At 39.8% G+C, this 27,133-nt stretch overlaps 2 protein-coding genes across 4 annotated transcripts; one reads left to right on the forward strand and one right to left on the reverse strand.

Moving 5' to 3' along the window:
* On the reverse strand, window positions 1-26,372 carry LOC102079794 (chitin synthase chs-1). 2 transcript variants are annotated; one of them, XM_019351043.2, is made up of 22 exons: window positions 26,246-26,372; window positions 25,998-26,133; window positions 25,616-25,804; window positions 24,633-25,512; window positions 24,244-24,427; window positions 24,016-24,111; window positions 20,121-20,276; window positions 19,837-20,011; window positions 13,560-13,661; window positions 13,299-13,440; window positions 7,618-7,818; window positions 5,432-5,547; window positions 5,091-5,259; window positions 4,318-4,497; window positions 3,913-4,191; window positions 3,653-3,827; window positions 3,504-3,526; window positions 1,842-1,906; window positions 1,425-1,535; window positions 1,040-1,254; window positions 862-958; window positions 1-766 (listed from the first exon to the last, which is right to left on the reverse strand). In XM_019351043.2, the coding sequence occupies exons 1-22, from the start codon at window positions 26,269-26,271 to the stop codon at window positions 650-652; spliced, it is 3,834 nt and encodes a 1,277-aa protein (XP_019206588.1). In that variant the 5' UTR covers window positions 26,272-26,372; the 3' UTR covers window positions 1-649. The 2 variants fall into 2 exon arrangements, with proteins under 2 accessions (XP_019206588.1, XP_019206587.1); XM_019351042.2 differs by having other exon boundaries at window positions 1,842-1,909; window positions 26,246-26,371.
* Window positions 13,941-18,719, forward strand: LOC109196664 (sterile alpha motif domain-containing protein 3). Of its 2 annotated transcripts, XM_019351046.2 has the most exons (6): window positions 13,941-13,968; window positions 14,246-14,332; window positions 15,309-16,384; window positions 16,487-16,642; window positions 17,101-17,190; window positions 17,586-18,719. In XM_019351046.2, exons 3-6 carry the CDS (start codon window positions 15,317-15,319, stop codon window positions 17,871-17,873), a joined length of 1,602 nt encoding a protein of 533 aa, XP_019206591.1. In that variant the 5' UTR covers window positions 13,941-13,968; window positions 14,246-14,332; window positions 15,309-15,316; the 3' UTR covers window positions 17,874-18,719. The 2 variants fall into 2 exon arrangements, with proteins under 2 accessions (XP_019206591.1, XP_019206590.1); XM_019351045.2 differs by lacking the exon at window positions 13,941-13,968 and having other exon boundaries at window positions 13,979-14,332.
* Window positions 26,373-27,133: the final 761 nt, after the last annotated feature.

The following is a 27,133-nucleotide window of genomic DNA, read 5'->3' on the forward strand; positions in this document are numbered from 1 at the left end:
GCAGGATGCTATAAACGGACCAAACTTCAGTCAGGAGAACAACGTAGATAATCCATCCACAATACGAGGTTAGTCATTACAACATGGAGCACTGTGTACTGAGTACTGATTAGAGTATTGATTTTACTTTTAAACACAAATAAATAATCAATTTTCTGCATGGAATCCAATTTAAAGATAAAATTACATTATGATCAAGTCATATTTTAAATAAATTGAATCAAAAAATATCCAAGAATTCTTTGTAAAAAAAGAAAAGAAAACAAAGAGAGAGTATGAAAATGCTCTGTAATGGAAGACTAGATCAGATTATCATACGTCAAAAGAATATGAGAAACTTGATTGAAATTTTCTCTGATTCACTATTACCAAACTTCAGTCATTCAATTTGATATTAAGGTAAAAGCAGCAAACTCATTGTCACCAAGAATTATAGTATAAACAATACTTCAGATTCATCAGATAAAATAATAAATGACTAACCTAGCCTCATTTGCTTATTTCGATATATTCACACTGGAACTGAGGTTTTTCTTATATAAATAAATTACACTTGAAACATTGTAAATAAAAAAATAAGTAGTAGATGTATTGCAGTTTGGTAAAATCTCAGAGATATCTTAAAGTGCTATACAGTCACAGCGGATGTTTATACTACATCTTCTTCATGAGGCTTTCTGGTGACCTCTGACTCAACATCGCTGTCCTCAGTCTCAAAGTCCTCCATGGAGTTATAGCTTGAGTCTGCATTAGAGCTGGAGCTATGCTGGAAAGCATTTGAACAAACATTAGCACAAAAAATTATTTCTGTACAGTTAAAAGAATACAAATAATCTGTCTATGCAATATAGTTGCAAATACCCTTTTGCCTTGCAGGCATGACTTCTGTTTTTCAAGTTTCTTTGTCGCTTTGGGTTCTGTGTCCACAATGGCAACATAATGGATGAGGGTGTGAATCCTGAACACAATGAACACAAAATAAGAATGTTAGATTCTCTTGGTGAGTATCAAAACACTGCGATTTGATGTAAGAGGTTACCTGTGGTATAGCATCGCAAGGAACTGGATCACAACTGAAACTGCAAATCCCAAAATAAACATGAAGGCAATTGGATCAATTTGGATATCATCTCCTGTTTTCTGGAACTGAATGTTTAACTTTGGGATTTTGATAGATAATGTGTCACTGAAGAGCTGGAGGATGAAGGTTGCCACCAGCCAAAAGGCATTTAACATGAAGAAGACAAAGTTGACCTGTGTTTAATGAGAAAGATGAGACTAATCTAAGATTAACTGCACATTTTTCCAGTTAGAAAGGTACCAAAGCTCATGTTATACAAATGTACAAAGTAACAGCGCTTTCAACCTGGAATCATAGGACATAAATGGTGCCCATTCTTGATAACACATCTTCCCACACTTACTTTGTTTCTCAGCTCTCGCAGCTCATTGGCCATCTTTTTCTGTTTTTCTTTGTCATCAGGCAGAGGTTCAAGATACTTCTTTTGAAGTTCTTCCCAGAATTTCTTTTCCTCCTGGGAAAGACAGAAATATTTTTAAAGTGTTTAAAACTAAATAAATAGCAACAAAAGCTTTAGAGGAAAATAATATGTTCATTAATGGAACATATCTATAGCTTGTAAAGTGTCATGAAATAAAGACATTTTGGGGGGCAAGGTAAGCATTTCTGCATGTTAATGAACAGTAATTATTACCCAAATACATAAATATCATATTATACATAAGACCACCATCATTTTTGGGAGTATGGGAGTAATGATAAATTCTAGACAGAGGTCATTTAAGCAAAGCAAATGAGTTAATTCATTACACATGCACACCTGGTCGAGTGAGTCCTCTTGAAATGTCAGGTCACTGGACAAACTCTGGAGCTTTTCAATCCAGCCTGCTGAAATCAGCAAGACAAAAATTATTTAATTGCAGTATATTTGTCTGATTTTAAAAACAAGCAAAAAAAAAACTTCGCCAGGGTGTGGTTTGTGGCTCAGCTTCAATCTCATAGAGATTTTGAGACACGCCCAGGCATGAACTTGTGTTTACGGCCCTACAGGTTCCCTAAACATAAAAGGCAAATTGTTCAAAGAAATTTGGCTGAAATTGTAAAGCTGGGAGTAATAGAAGAGTCACACATTAGCTATGTCCCAATTCCTAGGCCGCATCCTTCGAAGGACCAGGCTTTCGCGGTCAATGGGGACGGGTCCTCCAAAGACCAAGAAGGCCGGAAGTGCAAGGCTGTGAAATGGGACGATCTAGCCTTCAGATTTGCATCACCAGCTGTCTCAGTAGAGTTTAATAAACTCAGCCGTCTGCTCCTCTCTCACTAAAATATAAGAGGACATTGGAGTAAATTCTCTACCATCTCACACATCTGTTTAATCAGCTTGACATTTATTCGGCTGTGTGTACTAATCTCAGCCAAACCGATTTACTCGGGAACAAATAAAACCCTGAAAAAAGACCAACAATAATATTTTTAAGCTATCTTAGTGACTTATATATCATGTTTAACCTGAATAGCAAAGGATTGCGAGGAGTTTGAAAACAATGTGCCGGGAGTTTGCTGCTCTCGCTGGCTCTAGTGAGCCTTGAACCCCCAGCTAGCTATCGAGCTGGTGGGTAACAGATGTTTCCGAAAACGTTGGAGCACTTTTGCAAAAGTGTGATGTCTTGATAAATTTAGCAGATATTTGAAGTTTACACAGCTACATTATTGCCTGAAAATATCTTAAAAGTTTATTTTGTGACACAGAAAGAGTGATATTAAAACTAAGTAGCTACCACCATTGCTGGAAACTGGAATTGGCTGGGCCATGCAATGAATTTTGGGATAGGATGGGGCACAAAGGATACACCTGGGCCATCCTTCTTTTCTGGGGAAATGAGGGACGTATTTGTTGGCCCCACTTGGAGCAGCCTTTGAATTGGGACAGCCTTCATGGCCTGGCTGTGACATTATTGGCCTCCAAATGCGGCCTTTAAAGGATGCGGCCTAGGAATTGGGACATAGGTAGTGTGTGGTGTAGCCCCATAGTTCTTGTAGTGAAGAAAGATGGGTCTATACAGCTCTTTGTAGACAACAGCAAGAATGAGGTGTCATAATTTGATTCCTGTATTGAGAGCTCCTGGACCCGTTAAGCAAGACTCATTTTTCAGAACACTGAATTTAACCAAGAGCTACTGGCAGATTGCCTTATCTGCAGATTCCAAGGTAAAAATAGCCACCTCCACTCTACTTTGTAAGAGCTTGTCACACTCAGATTACGATTCAGATTGCGCCCCTCTGCAATGGCTCCATTGCATGAAGGATGCACACACTCAGATCAACTGTGTATCTGGCTCTCCAGCCTCCAGGAGCACCAGTGGCTCTCCAGCCACAGGTGCAACTTAAACATTGTAAATAAAAGTATTTAAACTGCAATGATGTTGTTGTCAAGTCTTACATTGTTACACAAACAAAAACATAGTTAATTTAATGCACTTACATTGAATGTTGCGTTTTAATTGCCTGAAAGAAAATAAGAATAAAATAACAATGCACTACATAGGATAGGGTAGTATACATATACATATAGTACATATATTCTACATAGGACTGATGCATTGAAATTTATTTTCCAGCTTCAGAACATACCCCTGTTCTGCTTCTGTGATGGTTATATTTTCCACAATAGTGTTTTCAGCTTCAAGCTGCTCAGGCTCTTGGGCTGTGTTGTCCTGACTCCCACTGAGCTGGTCAACTTGAATTCCCTGGCTGAAATTTTTGCAGCATTTGACCCATGAGAAGAGCTGTCGGAAAATGCCTTTGGCTGCAAATATAACTTATATAAATTTCATGAAACAGAATAAACAATAACAGATGTGAGTGTAATAGCAAAAAGGCTGATCTCTTACCTTTTTGTGTTTTCATTTGTGGTGTGAGAGCTGGAGGTGGGGCTGTGCCAGCAGCAGGTTTTGTCTCCCTGGTGCCCCAAGACACATTGTTCATATTGACCATCGAGTAGATGGTGAGCAGAAGGTAGGCGCTGGGGATGCAGATTATGTAGGGAAAGCTATAGAACAGCAGATGAAATTCCTGAGGATGGATTGCTGCAGTGATTATGTAAATGATGGACATGGAGATGATGAGAATGCTGCTGGGTGTCAGGATGGTTTTCGCTTTAACCATTGATCCTGAATTAAGGAGGAATAGATTTAGGGTTGAAGCAGGTTTCAGTATTTCTTGTCAAAGCATTAAACAAAAAAAAATATTAAAATGACTGCATAATTACACTTTAAAGGTGTTTAAACATAACATACCAATAATAGAAATTGTCACTAGCAACATAAGGAATGCATAACAGACACCCAAGATTGCTGCAATGGTAATTTGAGTGTCTGACTTGAGCTTGAAGCAAAGACCCAGGTAGATGGCTGGAGGTATCACAGATATGACAAGAGCAGCAGCAGAATTGATGTTCAAAACGAAGGTTAAACTACCTGAAAGATATTTGTCATGTTTTAAAGTTGTATGTATTTAAGTGCTGTCAGCCTTAATCTTGTTAAAATGATATTAACGCCTGTGGCGTGGGTGTGGTCTCTGGCCGGCTGCAGAGGAGGGGTGACGCAGTAGGCTCCCGGGGCGGCTCAGGGGCGGGGTGAACAGGTGTGCTGGGATCTGAATGTGATTGTGACTCTTTATATGTTCACAGTGACAGTCGGAGGAGGAGGAGAGCGAACGTGACAGAGAGGGGGAGTGTCTGTGTCCCAGTGCAAAACGAAAACCACAGTTGTAAATACAAGTTCTGCTGTCATCACACTCATGTCCAGTGTATGCATAACGGGTCAAACGTTACAACGCCATAACCACATTAACGCGCCAAATCTCCATTAGTCAGGCGCTAACGCGTTGACGCCATGGAGCCCCATGCACAGGACGATCCGTGAGGCTGACGTTAATGTTATGGCGTTAAAGTCGTTTTAACGAGATTAACGCTGACAGCACTAATCTATTTTTACTTCAAATAACATTTCAGTGGACACAGATTCACATGTGCACAGGTGATTTTGTAAAACACAAAGGTGATACTAACCTGCAATCAAAAGACAGATGGTGGCAGGTGCAAGGATGGCTGAAATTATACCAAAAAACTGATAAAACATAAAGGGTTTTGATATGGATGGATTCCTCTTGGAAATAATCTTCGTGGAACCCAGCAGATCCACCATGTTGGCCATTGTTGAAGCCCCCCATCGCCGGCGCTGTAGATGACAAATAAACACTAACATAACCAATGGCATGAGCAACATATGGATAGGTGACTATATTAAATTCTACTTGGAGTAAAAACGAAGACTGAAGCTGATTATAATATTTATTACTTTTTGAATAATGACCGAACACTGATTGCAGTATTATTGAAAAGATTTTCACCTGATGGTAGAGTTCCTTGAAGTCCATTGGTGCATTGGTATGGGCATCAGAAGCTGCATTGTACTCGACTCTCCATCCCTGCTTTAGTAGCAGAGTACATAACCAGCGGTCTTCACCTGTGGGTAAAAAATATATATATCAAATGAAAACTTTCCCTCTTGCAGTAGTGGGCGGTCTATCCTTTAAGCTTGGGTCCTTGACCAGAGACCTGGGAGCTTGAGGGCCCTGTGCAGTATCTTAGCTGTTCCTAGGACTGCACTGTTCTGGACAGAATTCTCTGATGTTGTTCCTGGGATCTGCTGGAAGCCACTCACCTAGCTTGGTGTCACTGCACCAAGTGTTACCTTCACCCTCCACATCTTCTCGAATCTTTCTCTGAGCCCTTGGCACTTGTCCAGCTTCTCTTGTTCATTCTTCCTGATCTTGCTGTCATTTGGTATCACCGCATCTATCACTATGGCTGTCTTCCTCTGCTTCTCTACCACTACTATTTCCGGTTGATTAGTCATCGCCATTTTGTCCGTCTGTAAATCCCACAGGATCTTAGCTTGGTCATTCTCGGCCACCATAGGGGGCGTCTCCCATTATGACCTTTGGACTTCCAGGCCGTATTCGGCACAGATGTTTCTGTATACTATGCGGGCCACTTGGTTATTGTGTTCCATGTATGCCCTGCCTGCTAACATCTTGCATACTGCTGTTATGTACTGGATTGTCTTGGGGGCATCTTTAAACAGCTTGCATCTGGGGTCTTGACTGGCTTGGTAGATCCAAGTCTCTATGGGTCTTGTACTTAGAGCTTGTTCCTATACTCCCATGATTAGTGTCTCTGTGCTGTCCTTCAATCCAGCTTTTTCCAGCCACTGGTAGGATTTCTGGATGTCTGGCAATTCCTCTATCTGCTAGTGGTGCATACCGTGCAAGTGTCTGTCCTTCCATGAGTTCTCCTCCTCTTGCTCCTCTTTCTTTGGTTTCTGCTGTCTGAGGTATTCACTGAGGACTCGTTTGGTTGTGGCCATCTTGTGGATGTTCGAAGTCTCATCCTGGACTGACACTTACTAGACTCTAACCTCCTTCCTTCCACTTAGCATGCAGTCTCGGGGTGCTGGGTTTGAAGTGAAATCCTCCATGCATGAGGAGGGAGCTTCCTTGACTTGATTTTACTAGTTACTTTCTCAGCTGTTCAGAGGAGACTGTGTGAATCAGGCCTTTATGGTCAAATAGCTGATAAGAAATCTCTCCTAAGAAAAGGCAACAAGCAAAAGAGATTGTTTGGGCCAAGAAACTCAAGGAATGTACATTAGACCACTGGAAATCTGTGCTTTGCTCTTATGAGTTTAAATTTGAGATCTTTGGTTCCACCTGCATTACCTTTGTGCGATACAGAAAAATGAACGGATGGTCTCTATGTGCATGGTTCCGACCGTGAAGCATGGAGGAGGAGATGTGATGGTGTCGAGATGTTTTCAGAATACAGCTTGGCTAGCACAGCATACTGCAGTGACAAGCCATCCCATCTGGTTTGCGTTAGTTGGACCATCATTTATTTTTTAACAGGACAATGACCTCAAACACCCTTCCAGGCTGTGTAAGGGCTATTTGACCAAGAAGGAGAGTAATAGAGTGCTGTACCAAATGCGCTGATCTCCACAGTCACCTAACCTAAACCCAATCAAGATGGCTTTGGATGAGATGGACTGCAGAGTGAAGGCAAAAGAGCCAACAAGTGCTCAGCATCTCTGGGAACTACGTCAAAACGTTTGGAAAACCATTTCATGAAGCTCATAGAGAATCAAAGAGTGTGCAAAGCAGTAATCAAAGCAACGGGTGGCTTTTTTGAAGTATGTTACGAATTTGCATTTTATGTGTTATACAGTCAATGCATCTGTTTATGTTAATTCAGCGAGTGCCTCACTCATGTTATTGCCTGGCCCTACACGGGTCGTAACAAGTATAAAACACATTTTGGGTTATTTCACACTTTTTTGTTTATTACATAATTCATCATTCATCGTTTTGATGCCTTCAACAAGAATCTATAATGTAAATATTCATGAAAATAAAGGAAAATAAATGAGAGGGTGTGTCTAAACTTTTGACTGGTAATGTATATCAGAGGAATGTAGAAAAAGTGAGCGTGGACTGGCAATGCTTTTACTTGTGTGATTTCAAACAACATCCATTACCTTGGTCATACTGGATGTAGTGCCTTGCCTCGGTGGACTTGGTAGAATACGTCTTCATCACATTGTCATCCATCAGGGCCTCTGCTCTGAACAGACTGAAGCAGCCAGGGCTACACAGAACGCAGCCAATGACATGCTCTGCTGTCTTCTGCAGCCAGTGACTGAGAGCATACTCAAACTTTTGGAACCAGACAGCAGGACCTGCAAAGAAAATACAAAGGTATGTACAGATACAGCTACTATAAAATGGCTGTCATATTCCTGACATAACCATAACAGATACCTGGCGGATTCCTAGCTGATTACCAACTGATCCGTGACTTTAATGATATCCCCTGTCTCTCACGTGTACAATGTGAACAGGAATGTTAACACACGAGAGCAGCATTTAGGAAAACCATCTGGGGGCATCGTGGGGGGGGCAGTGCTAATGAAAGTTCATTCACTTTCTGCATATATTTCCATTCATGTTTTTGCATTGATCAGTGGTTTTATAACTATAACGACAGAAGTTGTGCACAATGAACAAGCAAGATACAGCAGAAAAATATAAGTGATGCTTCCATACCATACTATGATTATTGCTAAATAATGTTTCTGAAGCACGGCACTACAATGTTTTTATTTTAATTTAGAAATGAAAATCATTGTTTTGTCCTTCAAGAGAAGAGTTTATTTTAGATGTGATACAAAAGGGGAAGTCTGACAGAGGAGAGGGAACCAAAGCTACCAAAGCTGATACTACCCTTGCATCTGCTGTAACTGCATGGGCAATCCATGCATGCCAATTACTGTATGCGTTGGCTTTGCAAAGGAACGAACAGTCATAGCGGCAACGATCACAGTCACACATGGTTACTTTCAGCAAGTTGCCTTCCACTAATATATGTACATTAAATTTGTCTGACTCCTTTTATAATATTGTTCTATGAAACTCCAAATGCAACAACAAATACAGCGTTTGTCCTGCAAAAAATGTTACTAAATCAATGCAGTTGTTAATTTCAAATTTAAATCACTCTGATTGCACAACATTTCTGATGAAAAATAAGGTCAGTGAAACGCTGCTGTAGTTAAAACTATTGGTAATTCACCCCATTTAGGCTTTCAAAAAGTTTACAGTTATAGCAGTAACAATTACTGTCACGCCTGCTTGCTAAAGTTTTCTGCCACTAATCTTAGTCTATCACCTTTGCAATTAATTTTAATACTCTTGCTCAAAAAAATTTCGATGTGAAAGCGACTCTCTAAATCGAGGTACATGTCCCACAAAGTGTCCAAATTGCAGTATTTTTTTAATTTAGTAATAGGTGGAAAAACTACTATACAAACAGCACTCCCTGCCACCATAGAGTAGGATTTTTTCAACTAATCGGGAGATTATTAACGGTTCATAGATAATTTATACATTTTTTATATCGTTTCTTGTGATTGTGCAATGAATGCTTCATCATCATCATATGACCCCCTCAGACTGAATGTAGGAAATAAACCACACAACTGTCTGCAGGAACTGTCTGAATCCTGATGATGAATAAGTAAAAAAAACACTTTAATAAAGTAATTTGTTAAATATTTAACGCAGATGTCTTTACAGTTATGTTACTAATATTGTGTGGATTGTATTATTTTAAAATGCAGTGAATTGCCTGCTGTGGACCACCTCTGTTTTTTTAAACTCTCTTTCCCCGGAGAGGAAGGAGAGTTGCAAGAATAAGATTTCTGAATCATCTCTGAATTAACACTTCCAGAAAAAAGTCATTTTTAGCAAAAGGCGAGATGTTTATTTGAGGCTGGATCACATTACAAAATAAAAGGCAAAACAAGAACCAAGACTTGACTAAATTAACAAAATTGAGCCCACTAAACTTAAAACTAGCACACAGAACACAGGGAATACAGAAACATGAGACCTGACAAGCCTCAGTTCCACCCTGGCTGAAATCCTTCATCATAGTTCCCTTACCAAAAAATTACTCACATCCTGCCTGAATGACTAACGGCCAGTGGCGTCCATCCTGCTGCTGATGAAGTGCTTTGAGAGACTGTTTCAGAGTCATATCATGCCCTTCATTCACCCAACCTTTGATGCTCACCAATTTGCTTACAGGGCTAAAAGGTATCGATGTACAATGCCACTGATTTCCTTTCTGAAGCAAGAAAAGCTCAGGGTGATATCAACGATACTGATCCAATACCAATAATTTGGACAAAAACTTAATGTTTTATTGTATTTCAAATTATAACTTCATAATAATTACAGGACATCAGACAACTTGTTCCTTTTTTTATAATGCAGAATTATCATATAGAAATAAAAAACCTGAGGTGATGCTTTTGCCACCAAACCAGTGGATCCTTATCTCTGGGAATCAGAGTGTTACTGGCATATTTCAATGAGTACATCACTGGAAGCTGAGCTGTGATTTTGGCCTGACAAAACTTGCGTGTCAAAATCTGTCCATATCCCGCCTTTTGCTGCAGCTGAACCTCAGGGTGCAGGACTGTGGCTAGACCTTGAGGTAGAAGGCCCTGAGGCAGAGCTAACAGTAGGTGTTGAGCTTAGAGTTAGATTTGGAGCAGACTGTCCTGTTTGATAGACTTCTTGCATTTTAGTGTGGAGAGGTTTTTTTAATATGTCAACACTGTCTTTGTCTCGAAAACCAAGGTGTTTAAACTTAACATCCAGAAATGTACTTGCAGCTAGACAGTGAATGCTCTCAATAACGCTAAATCTGTGCTGGCATGGCAGTCCGTGCGTTCCATAGCAAGACAGCTGCCCTGACAATCACACGCTGCTACAGCCCTGACACAAGTAGAATCACTTTGGAGACTGAAACATGTTTTTCAGATGAAACTTCCTGTGTTACTCCTTCAAATGGCCATAGTGCATCAGCTGTTTGCTTGATGAGGGATAATTCTCACACATTTAACCTAAAAAGAGAGAACTCAAGACATAGAACTATCTGAAGCCTAAACTAAATGACTATATAAGCTAGAACATAATAGAAAAGTCACAATAACTCAGAAACTGGGTCAAACAACCCATAACTATGACATACGGTATGATCTACAGTGTGAAATGGTTTTGACATATCTATAAAAATTGCCACACAGTAGTCCTTGGCAGCCAAAACTTCCACAAAGTCATTTGAAACTTCAGTTGAAGCTGTAACATTGCTATGTTGTTTTCTGAAACGAGATCTATTGAAGGAGAGAATAATATTGGAGTACAAGTATTTCTTCAATTGGCCGTTCGCCAATTTCTCGAGCACTTTGGCTAGAATGCAAAGTTTAGAAATGGATCGGGAGTTATATAATATATAATAAAGTGGGATCAACACCTTTTAGTAAAGATAGTACTCTATCAAAAAGTAGGAATGGGGGGGGGCTCTAGATGTATCTAGATGTAGATCTATTAGATAGTTACATGGAGAAACCTTTTGAACACAAGCACACTCACGCACACAGGTGTGAACACACGTGTTTACAGATGAATGCTGTCCTTAAGCTTATCGTGCGTTGTCAATCTTGTGTGCTGCTCAGTAACATTCAAGTTTTCAGTCTGGCTTTTCTTTGAGAAAAGAAAAACAGATTTGTTCCGAGCTCCTTTACATATTGATATTGTGCAAGCAATTTACTCACTTAGTTCACCCAGATGTCATGTGTTAAAAAGTTGAGCTTAACCGTATGATGCTCCATACCACCTTTTTAGACTTTGTCATAGCTTTAAGAGAATGGAAAAATAAGGTCTAATAGTAAATAAAAACAAAAATGTTAATTGAATCATTTGATTTTTTTATATAGTCGAAAATTATTTTCTGTCCTTCATGTTTGTGACTATACCCGCAGACACACAATCTCATGATTATCTAAGACCTGTCATCAAATATCCATTGCTGCTTGTAATTCACAATTTGTGTCTGCTGCTCTCCTTAGGTGTGCTGGATGAAATCCAAAAGCAGTCTTCTGTCATGGGAGGTAAAAATGGTTCTTTGTCAATTCCTCAAAAAATATCTCAAAGAGTGATGTTTCAAATAAAAAAAATAAACATGTGAATGCGGTGGCCACGCAAAAGGACCAGCAACACTGATCTTTGGTGGTCCAAAGTGATGCTGTAAAACAGTTGCAAAGCAGCTGGTCAGGATTTTAGTTTTTCTAGAGAGTCTGCAAAGCTGCATGGGTTGACTTCAAAAAATCTGCACAAGGATGTAAAATTGGTTATAATTCTCATTAGCCAAAGCTACAGCCTCCCTCTTGAAATTTGCTTTATTAACGGCCTCTCGGGTGATCTTGCAGATGCCCTGTAGCTTGCAACTGTTGTATGTGAGTGAAGTTGGCCCCCCCACCTTCTTCAAATCCAACAAAAATGGCTGAGAAAGGAAAAGTTGGAGGATTTCATAGTCATCTTGACAGGAAAAGCTAAAAAAACACCAAACACCTGTTTTTTTTACATGGCTCAGGTTAAAGCCGGCCTCCTTCGATCTCTGATAGATCTCCATATGACCCTTATCATATTCATGTAAACACAACAGTGCCCTATTTTCATCTCTTGCCCAGTTATGCCATACAAGATCAAAAAGACCCTAAAAGCCCTCATCCGGAACTCAGTGGGAATGTGGCAAATAAGACTTAAGGGCCAACTTCAAGCCCATAGCACAACTCAAGTGCGGGATCTACCAAGGAGATGTACTGTCCCCACTGCTGTTTTGTATAGGCCTGAACCCCCTCAGTGAGGTTTTATGGTAATGGCTAACCAACCAGACATAATAGTGGTGGGTAAGCAGCGGAAGACGGCCGTAGTGATAGACTTAGCAATTCTGCAAAGTATTTTCTTCTGGACAGAGATCTCGATTGTTGTCCTTGGGATCAGGTGGAGCCATTCGCCTAGCTGGGGGGCGCACTGTACCAAGCACTCCAATTACTACTGGGACCACTGTTACCTTCACCCTCCACATCTTCTTAAGCCCTTCTTTGAGCCCTTGGTACTTGCCCAGCTTCTCGTCTTCCTTCTTCCTGATGTTGGCCTCACTCAGTAAAAATACTGCACAGCAAAGATACTGGCAGGACGGATAGACCTCCCACAGGGATGAGAGAGGATTTTCCTTTTGTGTATGTATGTATGTATGTATATATATATATATATATATAATATATATATATATATATATATATATATATATATATGTAGATAGATAGATGGATAGATAGCAACTGAGTGAAAGGGGCATGTGAAGGAGGGGGGACTAGCTAAAAGCGCTAATTTTATCTATCCACTTCTTTCTTAGCTGCTTCATTTTTATTCCTTTAGTATTAAGCTGGGTAGTAGTAGAAAGAAAAGCCAACTCTGAAAATACGTAACCTGTGAACTGGAGTTGAAAGCATGCAATAAGATAAACTGATGGAGTTGGGCCATGTTATGGATATTTTGGTTTTTTTTGTTTGTTTGTTTAAGTAATTTCAACCATCATCAGTGACTGATCTCTTATTGATATTCTCCTGCAATGCTGAGTGTTACCATAAGTGTGTCACTTTGATCCTTCCTTTTGGTTGTGTTGAACAAGAGCTGTGGGGTGTATACAGACATCAGTATACTGGTTCGACAAGAATTTTCATCAGTATAACGTCTCTGTGACATCTTGCCCTTATGTTTTTCTTTTATTTTGTTACTATGTGCAAACCTGATCCAGTGGGATGGATCCTGCCACATGCTGCCCCAACGCGAGGGTATATTCTCAGACGGTCAATAAGCAACATCACTGAAGCAGGCTGGAAGTCAGTGTCCCCATCCAAAGCCAAGATGTAGGTGTTGTGCTTCTCTTTCTAAAGAAACAAATGCAATTTGCTTTGTTTTATAATGACACGTTGATCATCTTTTGTGTACCATAAGAGTTGTTTGCAAGCATGTTTGAGCAAATCAGAAACTTTCTCTTTCATGTTACCTGAGCTTGTTTTTTTAGCTCCTGCTCATCCTCTCCCCTCTGACAACGAATGTAATATTTGGTCATGAGTTTCCAGCCCAGGAGATAGTAAAGATACATTATCTGCAAAAAAATAAATAACAATTAACCCTTTAAGGCCTACCATAGAACCAAGTCCGCCAGAGCTTATCTTTATATTTTTACATGCTGTAGTGCCATTTGTGGGAGCATTTCAAGTTGCTATACATCAATACAACCGTTATAGCCAAAATTTTAATAATATGTATGCATTAAGTCCATAGTAACTACATAAATTGCAAAAAAGTGCAATAAACTACAAAAAAATTAAAGATCCTTTTTGGGGTTTTTTGACACATAATTCTAGTTAGAGAAATTTAAGAGGCCTACACTCTAAAAAATGATTCATGGGGTTAGTAAGTAAAGCTTAAAATCAATAGCTTTTTCTGCATAAAAAATTAAGTTTGTTGCATGTACACATTGTAATCAGTTGATAACTTAATTTAATGAGTTGGTCGAAATGAAAATAAAGAAAACAGTCTTAGCTCAGTAATATATCGATTTTGAACAGACATTTCTGTGTTAACTTAACATGAAAGTGTATTCAGTTAATACAACTTAAAAATCTCGTAAGCGTCCTTTAAAAGCTGAGTACAAGGCTGACTTGCCCGGACATGTTGTGCTCTCAGACCACTGATCGAAAGAAACGGAGGCAAAGAGAGAAAGCGGAGAAGCGCCATTTTGTACGGAACGTTATCAAACGTTAAAGCTTTGTGGTGAGTACAATTTTTTGCCTTGTTTTATTCACAGCAGCTAATAACTCTAACTTTAACTCTATCAACACGCACTGCAAGAAATCCTTTTTACACAACACTAAACTCTTCCTCGGTGAGTGGTGGTGATAAGCTAGTAACGTTACACTTCTGGCTAACTTGTGAAGTAATTCGACCGTAACATTAGTCTTTGTTAAGTTTTGTTTTACGGTGGCAGCCAAATGGTGTTAATTGACACTGAGCTTCTGTAGCAGTAGTTTTAACTCTGCAAAGACAGGGTAATACACGTTTTTCTTCTTTCTACTTTGAAATCGTTGCAGCGTTGATGAAGGTTTGACCAGCAAAAGGCTGGGCCGTTTTACATTCATGACTAAACAAATGTAGGTTACTGAGTATACATTCGGTTTAACATCGATGCATTTTGATGTTTAAGTCCTAGAGTTATTTTTATGTGAGATTGAAGTTTGTTAATTGAGCCCTAGCTGAAGAACAGCCTGTATCAAAGTTCAGTCAAAAAACGCGGGCGAGGAAGCGAACGCCATGTTGTAGAAACGCCACAGGAAAGATCTTAAGTAACATTCATAAACTAGTTGTTTTAATGGCATTACATTGAGTGTGCATTAGCACATAAAATATAATTTTGCTCTTTTGGGTGTTAACTGCAGATACATAAGCGCAGTTGTATCACTTAAGAAAAAATATCTTTGATTTGGAAACATAAAGCAACTTTTAGGAGAAACTCAACACTAAAAATAATATACATAATTTTAACTTTTAATGTCATAAGGATTTCCTGTGAGATAATGATTAGAGACGTAATCACTACCTTAGTTCCTTTCTGCATGCAAGCTAATATCTCAAAGGTGATGAGAAGTCCTTAGCTTATCAAAGGTAATATTTACCTCTGATACTTAATGTCTTAAGGTTGACACTGGATGTATTCTATAAATCAAACTGAAGCGTGTGGTTTCTCTTACAGACGCTCCAATGTCTCATCAAACCAAACTTAGGATCGTTCTTCAGGACCATGACATTCGCAAACTTGACTTACCTCATGGCCTCCCTGGGACTGTGGGTGAACTTGAGTCCATTGTAAGAGAGACATTTGGGCTTCAAGGGAACTTTACTTTGCATTACAAGGATGCTGATTTTGGAGAGGAATATTTCAGTCTTACCTCAACAAGTGACATCAAGGACAAGGACACAATAAAAGTGGTTAACATTGTTGAACCTCCCACATTTACTCTGAACTTAACTGAAGTGAACACTTCCTTTGAAAGTGAATCAGAAACCTCCATCTGTAGCTCAGCAACCTCAGTCAGTACTTCAGTGACCGCCGTCGGTCCTCCCCAAAGCAGTTGCTCATCCGGATCCCAGGATACACTGATTCTATCATCACCTGAACATGGGATTCAGCGATCACAGCGGTGGCCGGCTGAATTTCCTGTACCTCGCTTTGCATATGACACAGAGCTTTTGCTTGCCTCAGGAAATGAAGCTTTCAAGAAGGATGGAATTCCACTCAACTTTACCTCAATCCTTCCAGACATCCTTGAGAGACTGGCTGAAAGCGTCTTTCAGTATGTTGCCTACCCAACAAGCGCACAGTTTCTGGATGTTGCTGAGGCGCTGATTCAGAAGCATCCTTGCCTTAAAGAACCGGGGTCATATAATGGATGCTATGGATGGCAACAGAGACTAAAATATAAAATGGGCAACTATAGAACCAAGTTGAGAGGGCTCGGATGCCCTGAACTTGATGTGAACTCTCTCAGAAAGAAGCGACTACATGAGAAAGCACCTGCAAAGAATGTCAAAAAGCCAAAAAAGTCAGAAGTGAACTATTTACCTCCTCACCCACAAGGAGAAACGGAAGAAAGTTTGGAATATGGAAGAGTGGAGCTCCTCAGTGAAGTGAGGAAGAGGGACAACTGTCAGATCATCAGTGACAAAATGGCGAAGACATTCTCCATTCGCAGGCAGGAAGTTGTCAATCAAGCACCAAAAATCAATGACCTGAAAGAAAGATGGCCTGCTCTTTTTGATGCAGTTCAGGTAAATATTTTTCCATAAGATAATTTGCAGTATGTATTCTTTTAAAGTAAATTGTATACATTAACATGTTGTGCCTATTTGTGCCTTTTTTTTTTTATACAGATAAACCAAGAATTCAGAAGGATCACCACTGTTAACCTGGAGACAACATTCATGGCAAAGCTGGACCAGTACTCTCAGAAAATAATGTCCTTGCTGTCCTCAAGAGGAGGGGCTGCAAAAATGCGCATTCGGCGCATCCAGAACATGCTGCTAGAGGTATGAATAAATGAAATGTAGTTTATTTCAAATAGGATAATCCACTTTTTTTTTTTTCCAATAGGTGATATTGAGTCTTAAAAGGTAGCTGTTTACAACTCAACTATGTCAAATTATTGTTTAGAGCTTGAGGCACAAATATCAATTAAAACTATAAATACTTAATAATAAAACAAATTATAGGTGATGTGGATCATGATTGGCAGAGTAATTTGCAAGATTTTGCAGTTTTTCTATTTGTTACCTGGATTTTTCAAGTTCATGAATTGATCATTTCAGAGAAATGGCTCTTTGAAATGATCAATTCATTATTTTGATTATCACTGGAAATCTATAATTGGTACAGTTCAGGCCATATAAAGTCAATCCTTTTTTTTTTTTTTTTTTTTTTTTGGATGTAATTATCAAAAACCCATCCTCCTCGAAGAGCAGTTCGACATTCTTTTTCTTATTCACAGGACGATTCTGTGGAGAGAAGGCGAGAGGTCGCTATCCGTGGCTTAGTGGTGTATCTCAGGGAAAAGGAGGAGGATCTCTTCAAAGAGCAGGTAAATCAGACATGACTATACTTTGTATTAGAGCTACGATCTAATCTATTATTAATTGATTTCTAAATTAATCGGCAACTATTTTGATAATTGATTGATCGGTTTGAGTAATTATTTTAGAAAAAGAAGTCCAAATTCTCTGGTTTCAGCTTCATAAATGTGAATGGTTTCTGGTTTCTTTACTCCTCTATGACAGCAAACTGAATATGTTTGACATTTGAGGTCATCATATTGGGCTCTGAGAAACATTGACATTTTTCACCATTTTCTGACATTTTCTGGACCAAACAACTAATCAGATAATCGAGAAAATTGTTAGTTGCAGCCCTATTTTGTGTTACTCTCATGTATAAGTATGATTACTTAAAACATTTATATTGATTCTGACCTACCAGGATGGTGGCGGGGATATTACCAATGAAGTGATGAAGATTGTAACCAGAGGTGCCACAACGTCTGATCCAGCCAGCGCAAGGATCATACTTGAAGGAACAGAAGTCCTAGCAGACCTGGATGTACCCAGAGCCTGTGCCTTGCTAATGGGGCTGATATATGCACTCAACCTCAGCTACCCAAAAGAACTGAAAAACACTTTTGAAGTGTTTCAAAAGATATTCCTCGAGCTGGATGATCTGAAAGCCAGTCCTAAGGTAATGTCACTAAAAAGTAAACTGTTGTACTAAAAAATGTGAAGAGTGAGGCTATCCTCAAATTAAACGGGAAATGTTCCACTGTTGTTTGCAATGTGTTGTGTTACATACTGTACAGTAGGCAGTAGGTGTAAAGTTGAGCGTTGAGCATTAAGTACACCTAGTTCAAAATAATGCACTTTAAAAGGATAGCTCGGGTCTTTTGAAGTGAGGCTGTATGAGGTACATATGTATAGTGAGTGTATTACACACAGTAGATGGCAGTCAGTAAGCTCCACCTACGGAGAAGCAGACGGGGCCACCGGCACGCAAGATGAGCCTCCATCCTAATAAAACTGATGTCAGTTTAAATGTACATTATATCAAGAATATGTTTACTGCTTTGTTTTGCTATCAGACAGCCTTTTCTGTGAGGAAAGAGAAGTTCTACTGCTTGTTGTTTCAATCGCTCTGGCCCACCAGCGTCCATGGACAAAAACAGCAATTTTACCTGACAGCACACAGGAGTTGCTGGTTTCCTGCTGCCTTGATCAGTAAGTGTAATTGTGTTATTTGGTGACTTTGGTGTTAGTTCAGGTTAGTTCAGATTTACCAAAGTCACACAAACAAACTGAGTCTATCGTGCGTGTCGGTGGCAGGAATGTGCTGACTGCTGTCTACTGTGTGTAATACACTCACAATGTACTTCATACTTAAAAAAACCTAAACTATCACTTTAACACAAACAAACTTGAATCAGAGCATGACTGTCAAAATGTTCAGTCTTTTTGAGACAGATTTACAGGGGTGTTTTATGTCATTTATTTTATGGAGGCAACAATTTTGTCTGCTATTGAAATGTCAATGACTCTGGAATGGTGTTCTAATAAACAGTTTGATCATAAAACTGGAATTTCAATGTGTAATTTATTGTATAATTGTAAGTTATTAGTACTCAAAAAAAATTAAGGTAACAATTTGCATGGATATTTCTGAGTAGAATAAAAGTAAAAAAAAATAAGTTTTAATAACTAAATGGAGTAATTTTTAAACAATTAAAAATAAGTTGGTTCAACTTAATTAAGCTTGTAGAGGACAAAGCAAATCATGTTGTTTGTACATAAGGAATAGAGTTTGCCTAACTAGAGAACTCTTGTGGCATTTACGCTATAGTGGCTAAGCTGAAGTAACTTAAAAAGATCCATGCAAATTGTTACCTTAATTTTTTTACGTTAAGCCAACAGATCTTTTTTTAGAGTGTATCCCTCAAAACTGTAAATACAAAAAAGTTGCACAAAATAGTTTCCAACCACGGGAAATTTATTTTGAGTGTCTTCATAGTTTTATTTTTGAGATACACCAATTTTTATACACTGCTGGAAAAACAAAAGTAAATATTATAATGCAAATTTGCAAAAAAAACCAAAAAACAGCATGTGCATCAAAATAAACTATTTCCAGCAGAGCAATTTGAGTTCTAAGCATCCCAGAAACAAATCAGAAAAGCATGGAGTCAAACATAACTTTTAAAAACACCAGTATAGGCTCTGAGGCCCTGAAGGTAAAAAACTACATTTTCCGCGAAAATGACATCACTTCCAGTTTCGGGCAGGTAATGGCGGGCACGCGATAGTTTGCGGTGACGTCTATTCCAACTAGGTAGCGTTAGGAACAGCTGATCGGATCGGCAAAGCGTGTTTCTGGAATATTGTGTTTTTGTTGCTGCAAGTCCTTTTTATGCAATTTTTGGGAAGCTGTATGTGGAAGGAAAGTGTGACCTAGGACAAGCTAATGGCACAAGTTGTAAGTACAACTCCTCCGGTTTCATATGCAAAAAAAATTCTTGCACTAGCTTACGTGGTTCGAGTTCTACAGACATTTAAAAATAGTTACGCAAAACGGAGCGTGCCCACTCCGACCGGTTTTAAAGGGTTAATAAATAATGAATTTTAACTTTCAAGAGTTCAGATGATAAACATTGCAATAATAAACATAGTGCAGTTAATTATTTTCCTACCTGAGACCATCTCTTTTTGTGACGGATGTGTTCTTTATCCTTGAAGTGAACTACAATGTTGTTCCCTTGAGGCATGTTGACAATAAGACGACCTCCATATGGCGTCTGTATAATTTTCTGATCAGGAACTTGCTGCTTCTTTCTGAAGAACTTTTGTTCAGCATTCTTGAAGATGCTGATGACAGGCAGTTAGAAAAAATGCTGTCACTAAATTCATAAAGTCCAGGATAGTCAAATAAATCCTGGTCTTAAATGCAGTAATAGTAGTGAGTATGTAAACATACCCATAAACCTCTTGAATAACTTGTACGAGATTCTTTGCGTATTCATTCAGATGGCGACTCTCTTCAACATGTTCAAATGCATCATCAAAGTAGATTTGCGCTTCAAAGGTGAAATCGTTGATCTTTGGGTCTTCTTTTGGTCTGTACTTGTCCAGTCTGTAAGGAAAAGCATGAATAGGAAGTGTGAGGAAAACTTTCACACTTATCCTTTTAAGGGTCGTGGGGGTGGGGGGCTGGATCCTATCCCAGCTAATGTAAGGTGAGAGGCAGGGTACATCCTGGACAGATCGTTAGTCTATCGCAGGGCTAACACATAGAGATGTACAACCATTTAACCCAAGCCACCTACCTGCAGAGTACCTGGAAAAATCTCACGCAAACATGAAGAGAAGATACAAATTCCACACAGAAAGGCTCTGGCCAGGTTGTGGAATTGAACTCAGGACATTGTTGCTGTCTCACCTCAACGCACGGCTTGGGTATGGAAGCAGTCTCCTAGAGAGAGGCTGGACCCCTTCCTTAGTCTGGAGTTGCCAAACGATTGTTCAGAGTACTCAGCCTTCGTGGAGTCCCAGGGCGTGGTGTTTGAGAGTGCTCTACCTGGGGTCGTCCTACTGGGAGGTCTCGCTGTCGTCCTACTGGGAGCTTCCGGTCTCACTGCCGTCGCCCAATTATGTGGGCAATGAAAGTGGGGCATGATTGGGAGGAACGGCTTCCCACCCTACTGGTATTCAGTTATTGGACTTCTCTGCAAACCCCATGTTCAAACAAAAGGGTGTCCATAATTGCATATGGCACTGGAAGAACTTTGGCACCGGGTCAATGATCGATCAAGTCGAACCTCAGATACAGGAGAAACAATGAATTTTTATTCTGTTCATAAAGCACTGGACTACCTCTTTACCCTCTCAAGGATACTTGAAGGTGCATGGGAGTTTGCCCAACCAGTCTACATATTTTTTGTGAACTTGGAGAAGGCATTTGACTGTGTCCTTCAGAGTGTCCTGTGGGAGGTGCTTTGGGAGAATAGGGTGTCTGGCCCATTGCTACAGGCCATTTGATTCTTATACAATCTTTGTAAGAGTTTAGTTCACATTTAGATCACTTGGGTGGTCTCAGAATCTCATGTCTGAATCTCATCATTTTCACAGATGTGGTTCTGTTGGCTTCATCAGATGACAGCCTCAAATTCACACTGGAACATTTCACAGCGAGTGTGAAGTAGTGGGGATGAGAATCAGGAGTGATGGGAGAAGGGAGCGGAAGATCCATTGGTTCTGTGGCTGCAGTGATGCGGATGCATGTGGTAAACAGAGAGCTGAGTGTAAAAGCTAAGCTCTTAATTTACCGGTTGATCTACGTCCCTACCCTCACCTATGGTCACGAGCTTTCAGTAGTGAGCGATTATCTTATCTTATCTTATCTTAAAATATTTTACTGCATAGTTTGCTATTTACTGCATAATATTTAGTATGATATTGAGAGAGAAAACTAGCAAAGGTGATATTAGTGAGAGACAAAAGTATGGCCTCCCATTAGAGCAGTTCAATATAAATACCTATATGACACCTCAATTTATGTGGAATTGTTAGCTATCTATACATCTCTACATTATGTATGGGACATGCAGGAAACACCTGTAGATTTTTGTTTGTCTTCTGTTCTGAGGGGTTCTGTTCAACAAAAACTAAGGTTCCATCCTCTAAGGAATATATATGTTCATTAAATTTTCTTCCAGTCTCCAAACACTTGATTCATGTATTCTTTCTTCTATTTTAAGGCATGGAAGAATACTCTCCCAGCTGGGAGCACTGTGAGAATCATGTTCTTTGATTTCTCCAGTGCCTTCAACACTATTCTTCCCTCGGTTCTGAAGGACAAGCTGGAGAACTCTGGAGTGGACCATCACCTCACTACCTGGATTTTGGACTACCTCACCGACCGACCACAGTATGTGAGGACTCAGGGCTGTGTGTCAGACAGGGTCGTCTGCAGTACGGGGGCCCCACAGGGAACGGTTCTGGCTCCGTTCCTCTTCACCATCTACACTGCAGACCTCTCCCACAACTCCACCCAGTGCTTCCTGCAGAAGTTCTCTGATGACTCTGCAATAGTCGGCCTCATCACTGATGGGGAGTAAGGAGTACAAAGGACTGACTCAGGACTTTGTGGACTGGTGCCAGCTGAACTACCTCAAGATCAATGCCAGTAAAACCAAGGAGCTGGTGGTAGACTTCCGCAGGCACAAACATCCTCCACTGCAACCACTGAACATCCAAGGTATGGACATTGAGGCTGTGGACAGCTACAGGTACCTTGGTGTTCATCTGAACAACAAACTGGACTGGACTCATAACTCAGACGCCCTCTACAGGAAAGGGCAGAGCAGACTGTACCTGCTGCGGAGACTCAGGTCGTTTGGAGTGGAGGGCCCACTCCTGAAGACCTTCTATGACTCTGTGGTGGCCTCAGCCATCTTTTACGGTGTGGTCTGCTGGGGTGGCAACATCTCTGCTGGGGACAGGAAGAGACTGAACAGGCTGATCCGCAGGGCCAGCTCTGTTCTAGGATGCCCTCTGGACCCAGTGGAGGTGGTGAGTGACAGGAGAATGGTGGCTAAGCTGTCATCCCTGTTGGACAACATCTCCCACCCCATGCATGAGACTGTGACAGCACTGAGCAGCTCCTTCAGTGGGAGACTGCGGCACCCACGGTGTGGGACGGAGAGATTTCGCAGGTCTTTCCTCCCCACTGCTGTCAGACTCCACAACAAAGACTTTAACTGATCAAACACACACATCCACACATGTGCAATAACACTAATGTGCAATAATCTTTTCTGGCATCGTTGTATTTTTACTCAGTTGTATATAGCATTTGTATTCTATTTTTATCTTATTGTATATTTTATTCTATTTTATTCTACTGTATATAGTATTTTATTTTATTCTATTCTGTACAGTTGTGTACTGCATTTATTCTTATTTTATTTTATTCTAATTTTTGCTTCATAACTTTTGCACTGTCCACTTCCTGCTGTGACAAAACAAATTTCCCACGTGTGGGACTAATAAAGGTTATCTTATCTTATCTTAAGAACGAGATTGCAGATTCAAGGGGCAGAAATGAGCTTCCTCCGAAGGGTGGCTGGCCTCTCCCTTAGAGATAGGGTGAGAAGTTTGGCCGTCCGGGAGAGAGTAGAGCTGCAGATCCTCCACATCAATGAGCAAATTGAGGTGGTTTGGGCATCTGACAAGGATTCCTCCTGTATGAGGTGTTCCAAGCATGTCCCATCCTGGCACACCTATGGCACACTGGAGAGATTATATCTCTCAGCTGGCGTGGAAACGCCTTGTTGTTCCTGCGGACAAGCTGGAGAAGCCAGGGAGATGGAGGTCTGGGCTTCTCAGCTTAGTCTGCTGCCCCTGCAACCCGGCCCCAAATAAGCTGAAGAAAATGGATGGATGCTTTAACTTCCTAAGACCCGAACTCTATGCCTCTTCCACGGCATGCATTTTTAATTTCTCTTTGATATTTGGGCACATTGGGGCCCGATGAATGTAAAAACAAAGAATTACCAGATTTTTTTTTTTACTTTATTTTTGTTTTTAAGAAAAATGAGAACCACATATGAGGATATTCGTTTAACATTTTCATAGAACAGTAGCAGTATAATGTCCTCGTGAGTGGATATCAGGCCTTTGTAGAGCAAAATTGAGTATTTTGGTCTAAATAACCCAAAATGTGATGTCCTAGGAGGTTAAGTAATAACTGAATTTACGTTTAAGTTTCACTGTGAAGAAGGGAAGTCGAGGAGATAGTAGTAACTCATGAGAAATTGAAGTTAGAGGAATAGCAAGATAAAATATTTTTTTGACAGAATCAGTAGACTCACCTGAATATTGATATTATAATGTTCATCATCTCCTCATATGTCTCGTGCCACATGGTCGCACACAGATACACCATAACCGGTTCAAAATACCTAAGTCTTGACAGAAAAATATTTGAGATAGTATCATCAAAATTGTTTAAACCTAGTCACAACTTAGAGAAACCCCATTTCGAAACATGTTAATGAACCACAGGAGCACATTGAAAAAACAGTGGTACACACGCTTACTTTCTTATTGTTTCCTTAGTGTGGATGTCAAATCTGGTGTTAAGGAGAAGGGACTGTTCAATAAAGGCTCCCTCATACAACCTCCTGATGAACAGGTCTTGAGTCCTCTGTATTCGATGCACATTGAGCTTCCAGAGATGTAGGGTTACCAATACAAGACCAATCCACCAGAACAGTGCCGTACCTGAACGAAGATAAAAAAAAAAATCATGTTCATCTTGAGAACTCTACCTTTATTTCCACCATGTCGCATGCAAGTTTAACTTTGAATTAAAGTTTACTAACTAGGAGTTGAGTCTGTATGCACACAAACTCGAAGTTCGCTAGTCAGGTGACTTTAAATAACAAGTAAATATTGTTTGATCCTATGAACAGCTCTATTTTACTACCTGTGAGTATGCCAATGTCAGCTATCTTGGACATGTCAAGGAAACACAGAGTGTGTGTAACATCCAGCACCATATATGGAAGCACACTGTCTTTCAGGTTTTGGTTTCTTCCATCCACAGCCACCTTACAGTAGTCTGTGAAGTTGATGTTTGTAGTCCCATTCAGGCTTGTTCTGTAGTCCTGATAGTAAACAATAACTGGAATGACCAGCAGAGCCATAACAGCCAGAGAGGCCAGGTATAGAGGAAGGATGAAGCATCGCCGCAAAGCACGCATCTTGCAGGCTACCAAGGCAAACCAGTGGCAGAGTGCTGAGGAGATCAGCTGGACCCCAATGATGATGGCTATAATCTTTGTCTCACGGCTTGGGATGGAGGTCAGAATGCTCCAGTTCATTTTGGCTAGAGGGATGTAGGCTCCAGTTACACAGGCAGTCACAACGATCCTGATGAGGCTGGAGAAGATTTGCAGTATGTTCTGGCACTTTGTTATGTCTTTGCAAAGGTTTCCGAGGAAGGTGGAGCTGCTGTTGTCTGAGATTATTTGAAAGTAGTTTTCCCACCAGTTGAAAGACACCAAAATGGACCCTCCAACAGCTAGCCCCACCCAGATGGTCATCTTGTTATTAGAAGAATCCTTCATGATATATAGAAGAACAAACAGGACATAACCAATCAAAATAAAGATTAAACCAAAGATGCAAGGCATCAGGAAGCGGTTCCTTTGTTTGGCAGAACACTGAGCGACCAGTTGTAGGATTGCAGAGATGACAGCTACTCCGTTGAATATTGTCACATTGGTCACAATGTCCAAGTGTGGCATCGCCATAATGGTGAGAATTGATGCACCTGCAGAAACCAGAAACTCAAAGAACAGAACCTAAAGAAGAAGCAGAAGATAATGACATTATAAAACATAATGACAAAAAAAGGCTAAAAATCTGCAGACTTTCTGTTTTTAGCATCAGTCAAAGTTTTCTTACTAGGGCTGCAGTTGTTTTTCTGGGCAGCTTTGATGTTTTATAACATGATTTCCAGATGCTTTTGAGGAATAGAAATACACTGGAGGCGATGAGAGAGCAGCCGATACACAGCAGTGCAACAGGTTTCTGTTCAGGAGGGAGAGTCTTTGTGCCTTCATTGGACAACGTGATTAGGAGGAGAAAAGACGTCTGTAAGAGAGGAAAAGAAATCTCTGAACATGTCAGTTATTAGTGCAGTGATTTGGCAAGGTAAAATCAACAGTTGCGCTATGTGATTATTTCCTTAGTGTCAGTAAAAATGATAATATGTATACTTTTAGCTGCAGTAATATGTGCAGAATAAATATCCTATATGTTGTTAAATGTCCTAAAAAGAACAAACCTTACTACATAATGCTGATCCAAACACAATAACAGCTACAGCAAACAAAGAGATGATCTTCAGCAGTTTGATCATTTTCCATGGTGTCTGTTCATCTTCAATGATTGGGACTTCTTGACAGGTGTCCCACGGCCTCCTGAATGAAGAGAGAAAGCATGTAAATGATTTAACTTGTTATATGTGCTAAACAATGTGAAAATCTGAAAGTTAAAATATAAAAATTACATTTCTTTACAGATCACACTTACTTTGGTAAATCTCTTAGCTCCTCCATGATGAATACAGCAAATGAATACCTCTGTTTGGAATCACTATATAGCGGTTTAGGTATGAGTCATCATGTAGTCACTCCCACTTGTACGAGAAAGACCTGAATATCTGCACCAGGTTAAGAAAAATATGAGTAAACAGGATCTTCAAAGTCTGAAATGTACCTAAATTTAGATATAAAATATTTTACTGCATAGTTTGCTATTTACTGCATAATATTTAGTATGATATTGAGAGAGAAAACTAGCAAAGGCGACATTAGTGAGAGACAAAAGTATGGCCTCCCGTTAGACCAGTTCAATATAAATACCTGTATGGCACCTCAATTTATGTGGAATTGTTAGCTATCTATACATCTCTACATTATGTATGGGACATGCAGGAAACACCTGTAGATTTTTGTTTGTCTTCTGTTCTGAGGGGTTCTGTTCAACAAAAACTAAGGTTCCATCCTCTAAGGAATATATATGTTCATTAAATTTTCTTCCAGTCTCCAAACAGTTAATTCATGTATTCTTTCTTCTATTCTTTATTTATGGTTCAGAGATATCTTAGCTTAGATCTTTGCAGCTTTAAGTGTTGCTGTGCCAAAAGTGAGTGAACCCTTTGGAGAGCATGTTCTGCACATGCAGAGTTACATTTATATGGATTTATGTGTGATCTTGGCTTAAAACTGAATAATAATTAACAATAGGTACAAAGTCGAGTTGTTGATATTTTGTGCTAACAACAGCTCAAGAAGAAGCACATCATAATGTTTCTTCCCTTTTTGTTTCGTAAACAACTGCCAAAGTATTTTTGTCCACATTGGGTTCCATATAGATGCTACGCATTACTACATTTATGTGTAAATAGATTTGCATGAT

Source organism: Oreochromis niloticus, linkage group LG22, assembly GCF_001858045.2.
Source record: "Oreochromis niloticus isolate F11D_XX linkage group LG22, O_niloticus_UMD_NMBU, whole genome shotgun sequence".
NCBI classification, from domain to species: domain Eukaryota; kingdom Metazoa; phylum Chordata; class Actinopteri; order Cichliformes; family Cichlidae; genus Oreochromis; species Oreochromis niloticus.

Coding starts and splice junctions, on each gene's coding strand:
- LOC109196664 (XM_019351046.2), top strand. CDS start 15,317: ATGTCTCATCAAACCAAACTTAGGATCGTTCTTCAGGACCATGACATT. Junction 16,643..17,100: donor TCCAGAACATGCTGCTAGAG/GTATGAATAAAT, acceptor TCTTATTCACAG/GACGATTCTGTGGAGAGAAG. Junction 17,191..17,585: donor AGGATCTCTTCAAAGAGCAG/GTAAATCAGACA, acceptor CTGACCTACCAG/GATGGTGGCGGGGATATTAC.
- LOC102079794 (XM_019351042.2), bottom strand. CDS start 26,271: ATGGAGGAGCTAAGAGATTTACCAAA. Junction 1,255..1,424: donor TGCGAGAGCTGAGAAACAAA/GTAAGTGTGGGA, acceptor CATTAAACACAG/GTCAACTTTGTCTTCTTCAT. Junction 767..861: donor CATGCCTGCAAGGCAAAAGG/GTATTTGCAACT, acceptor AATGCTTTCCAG/CATAGCTCCAGCTCTAATGC.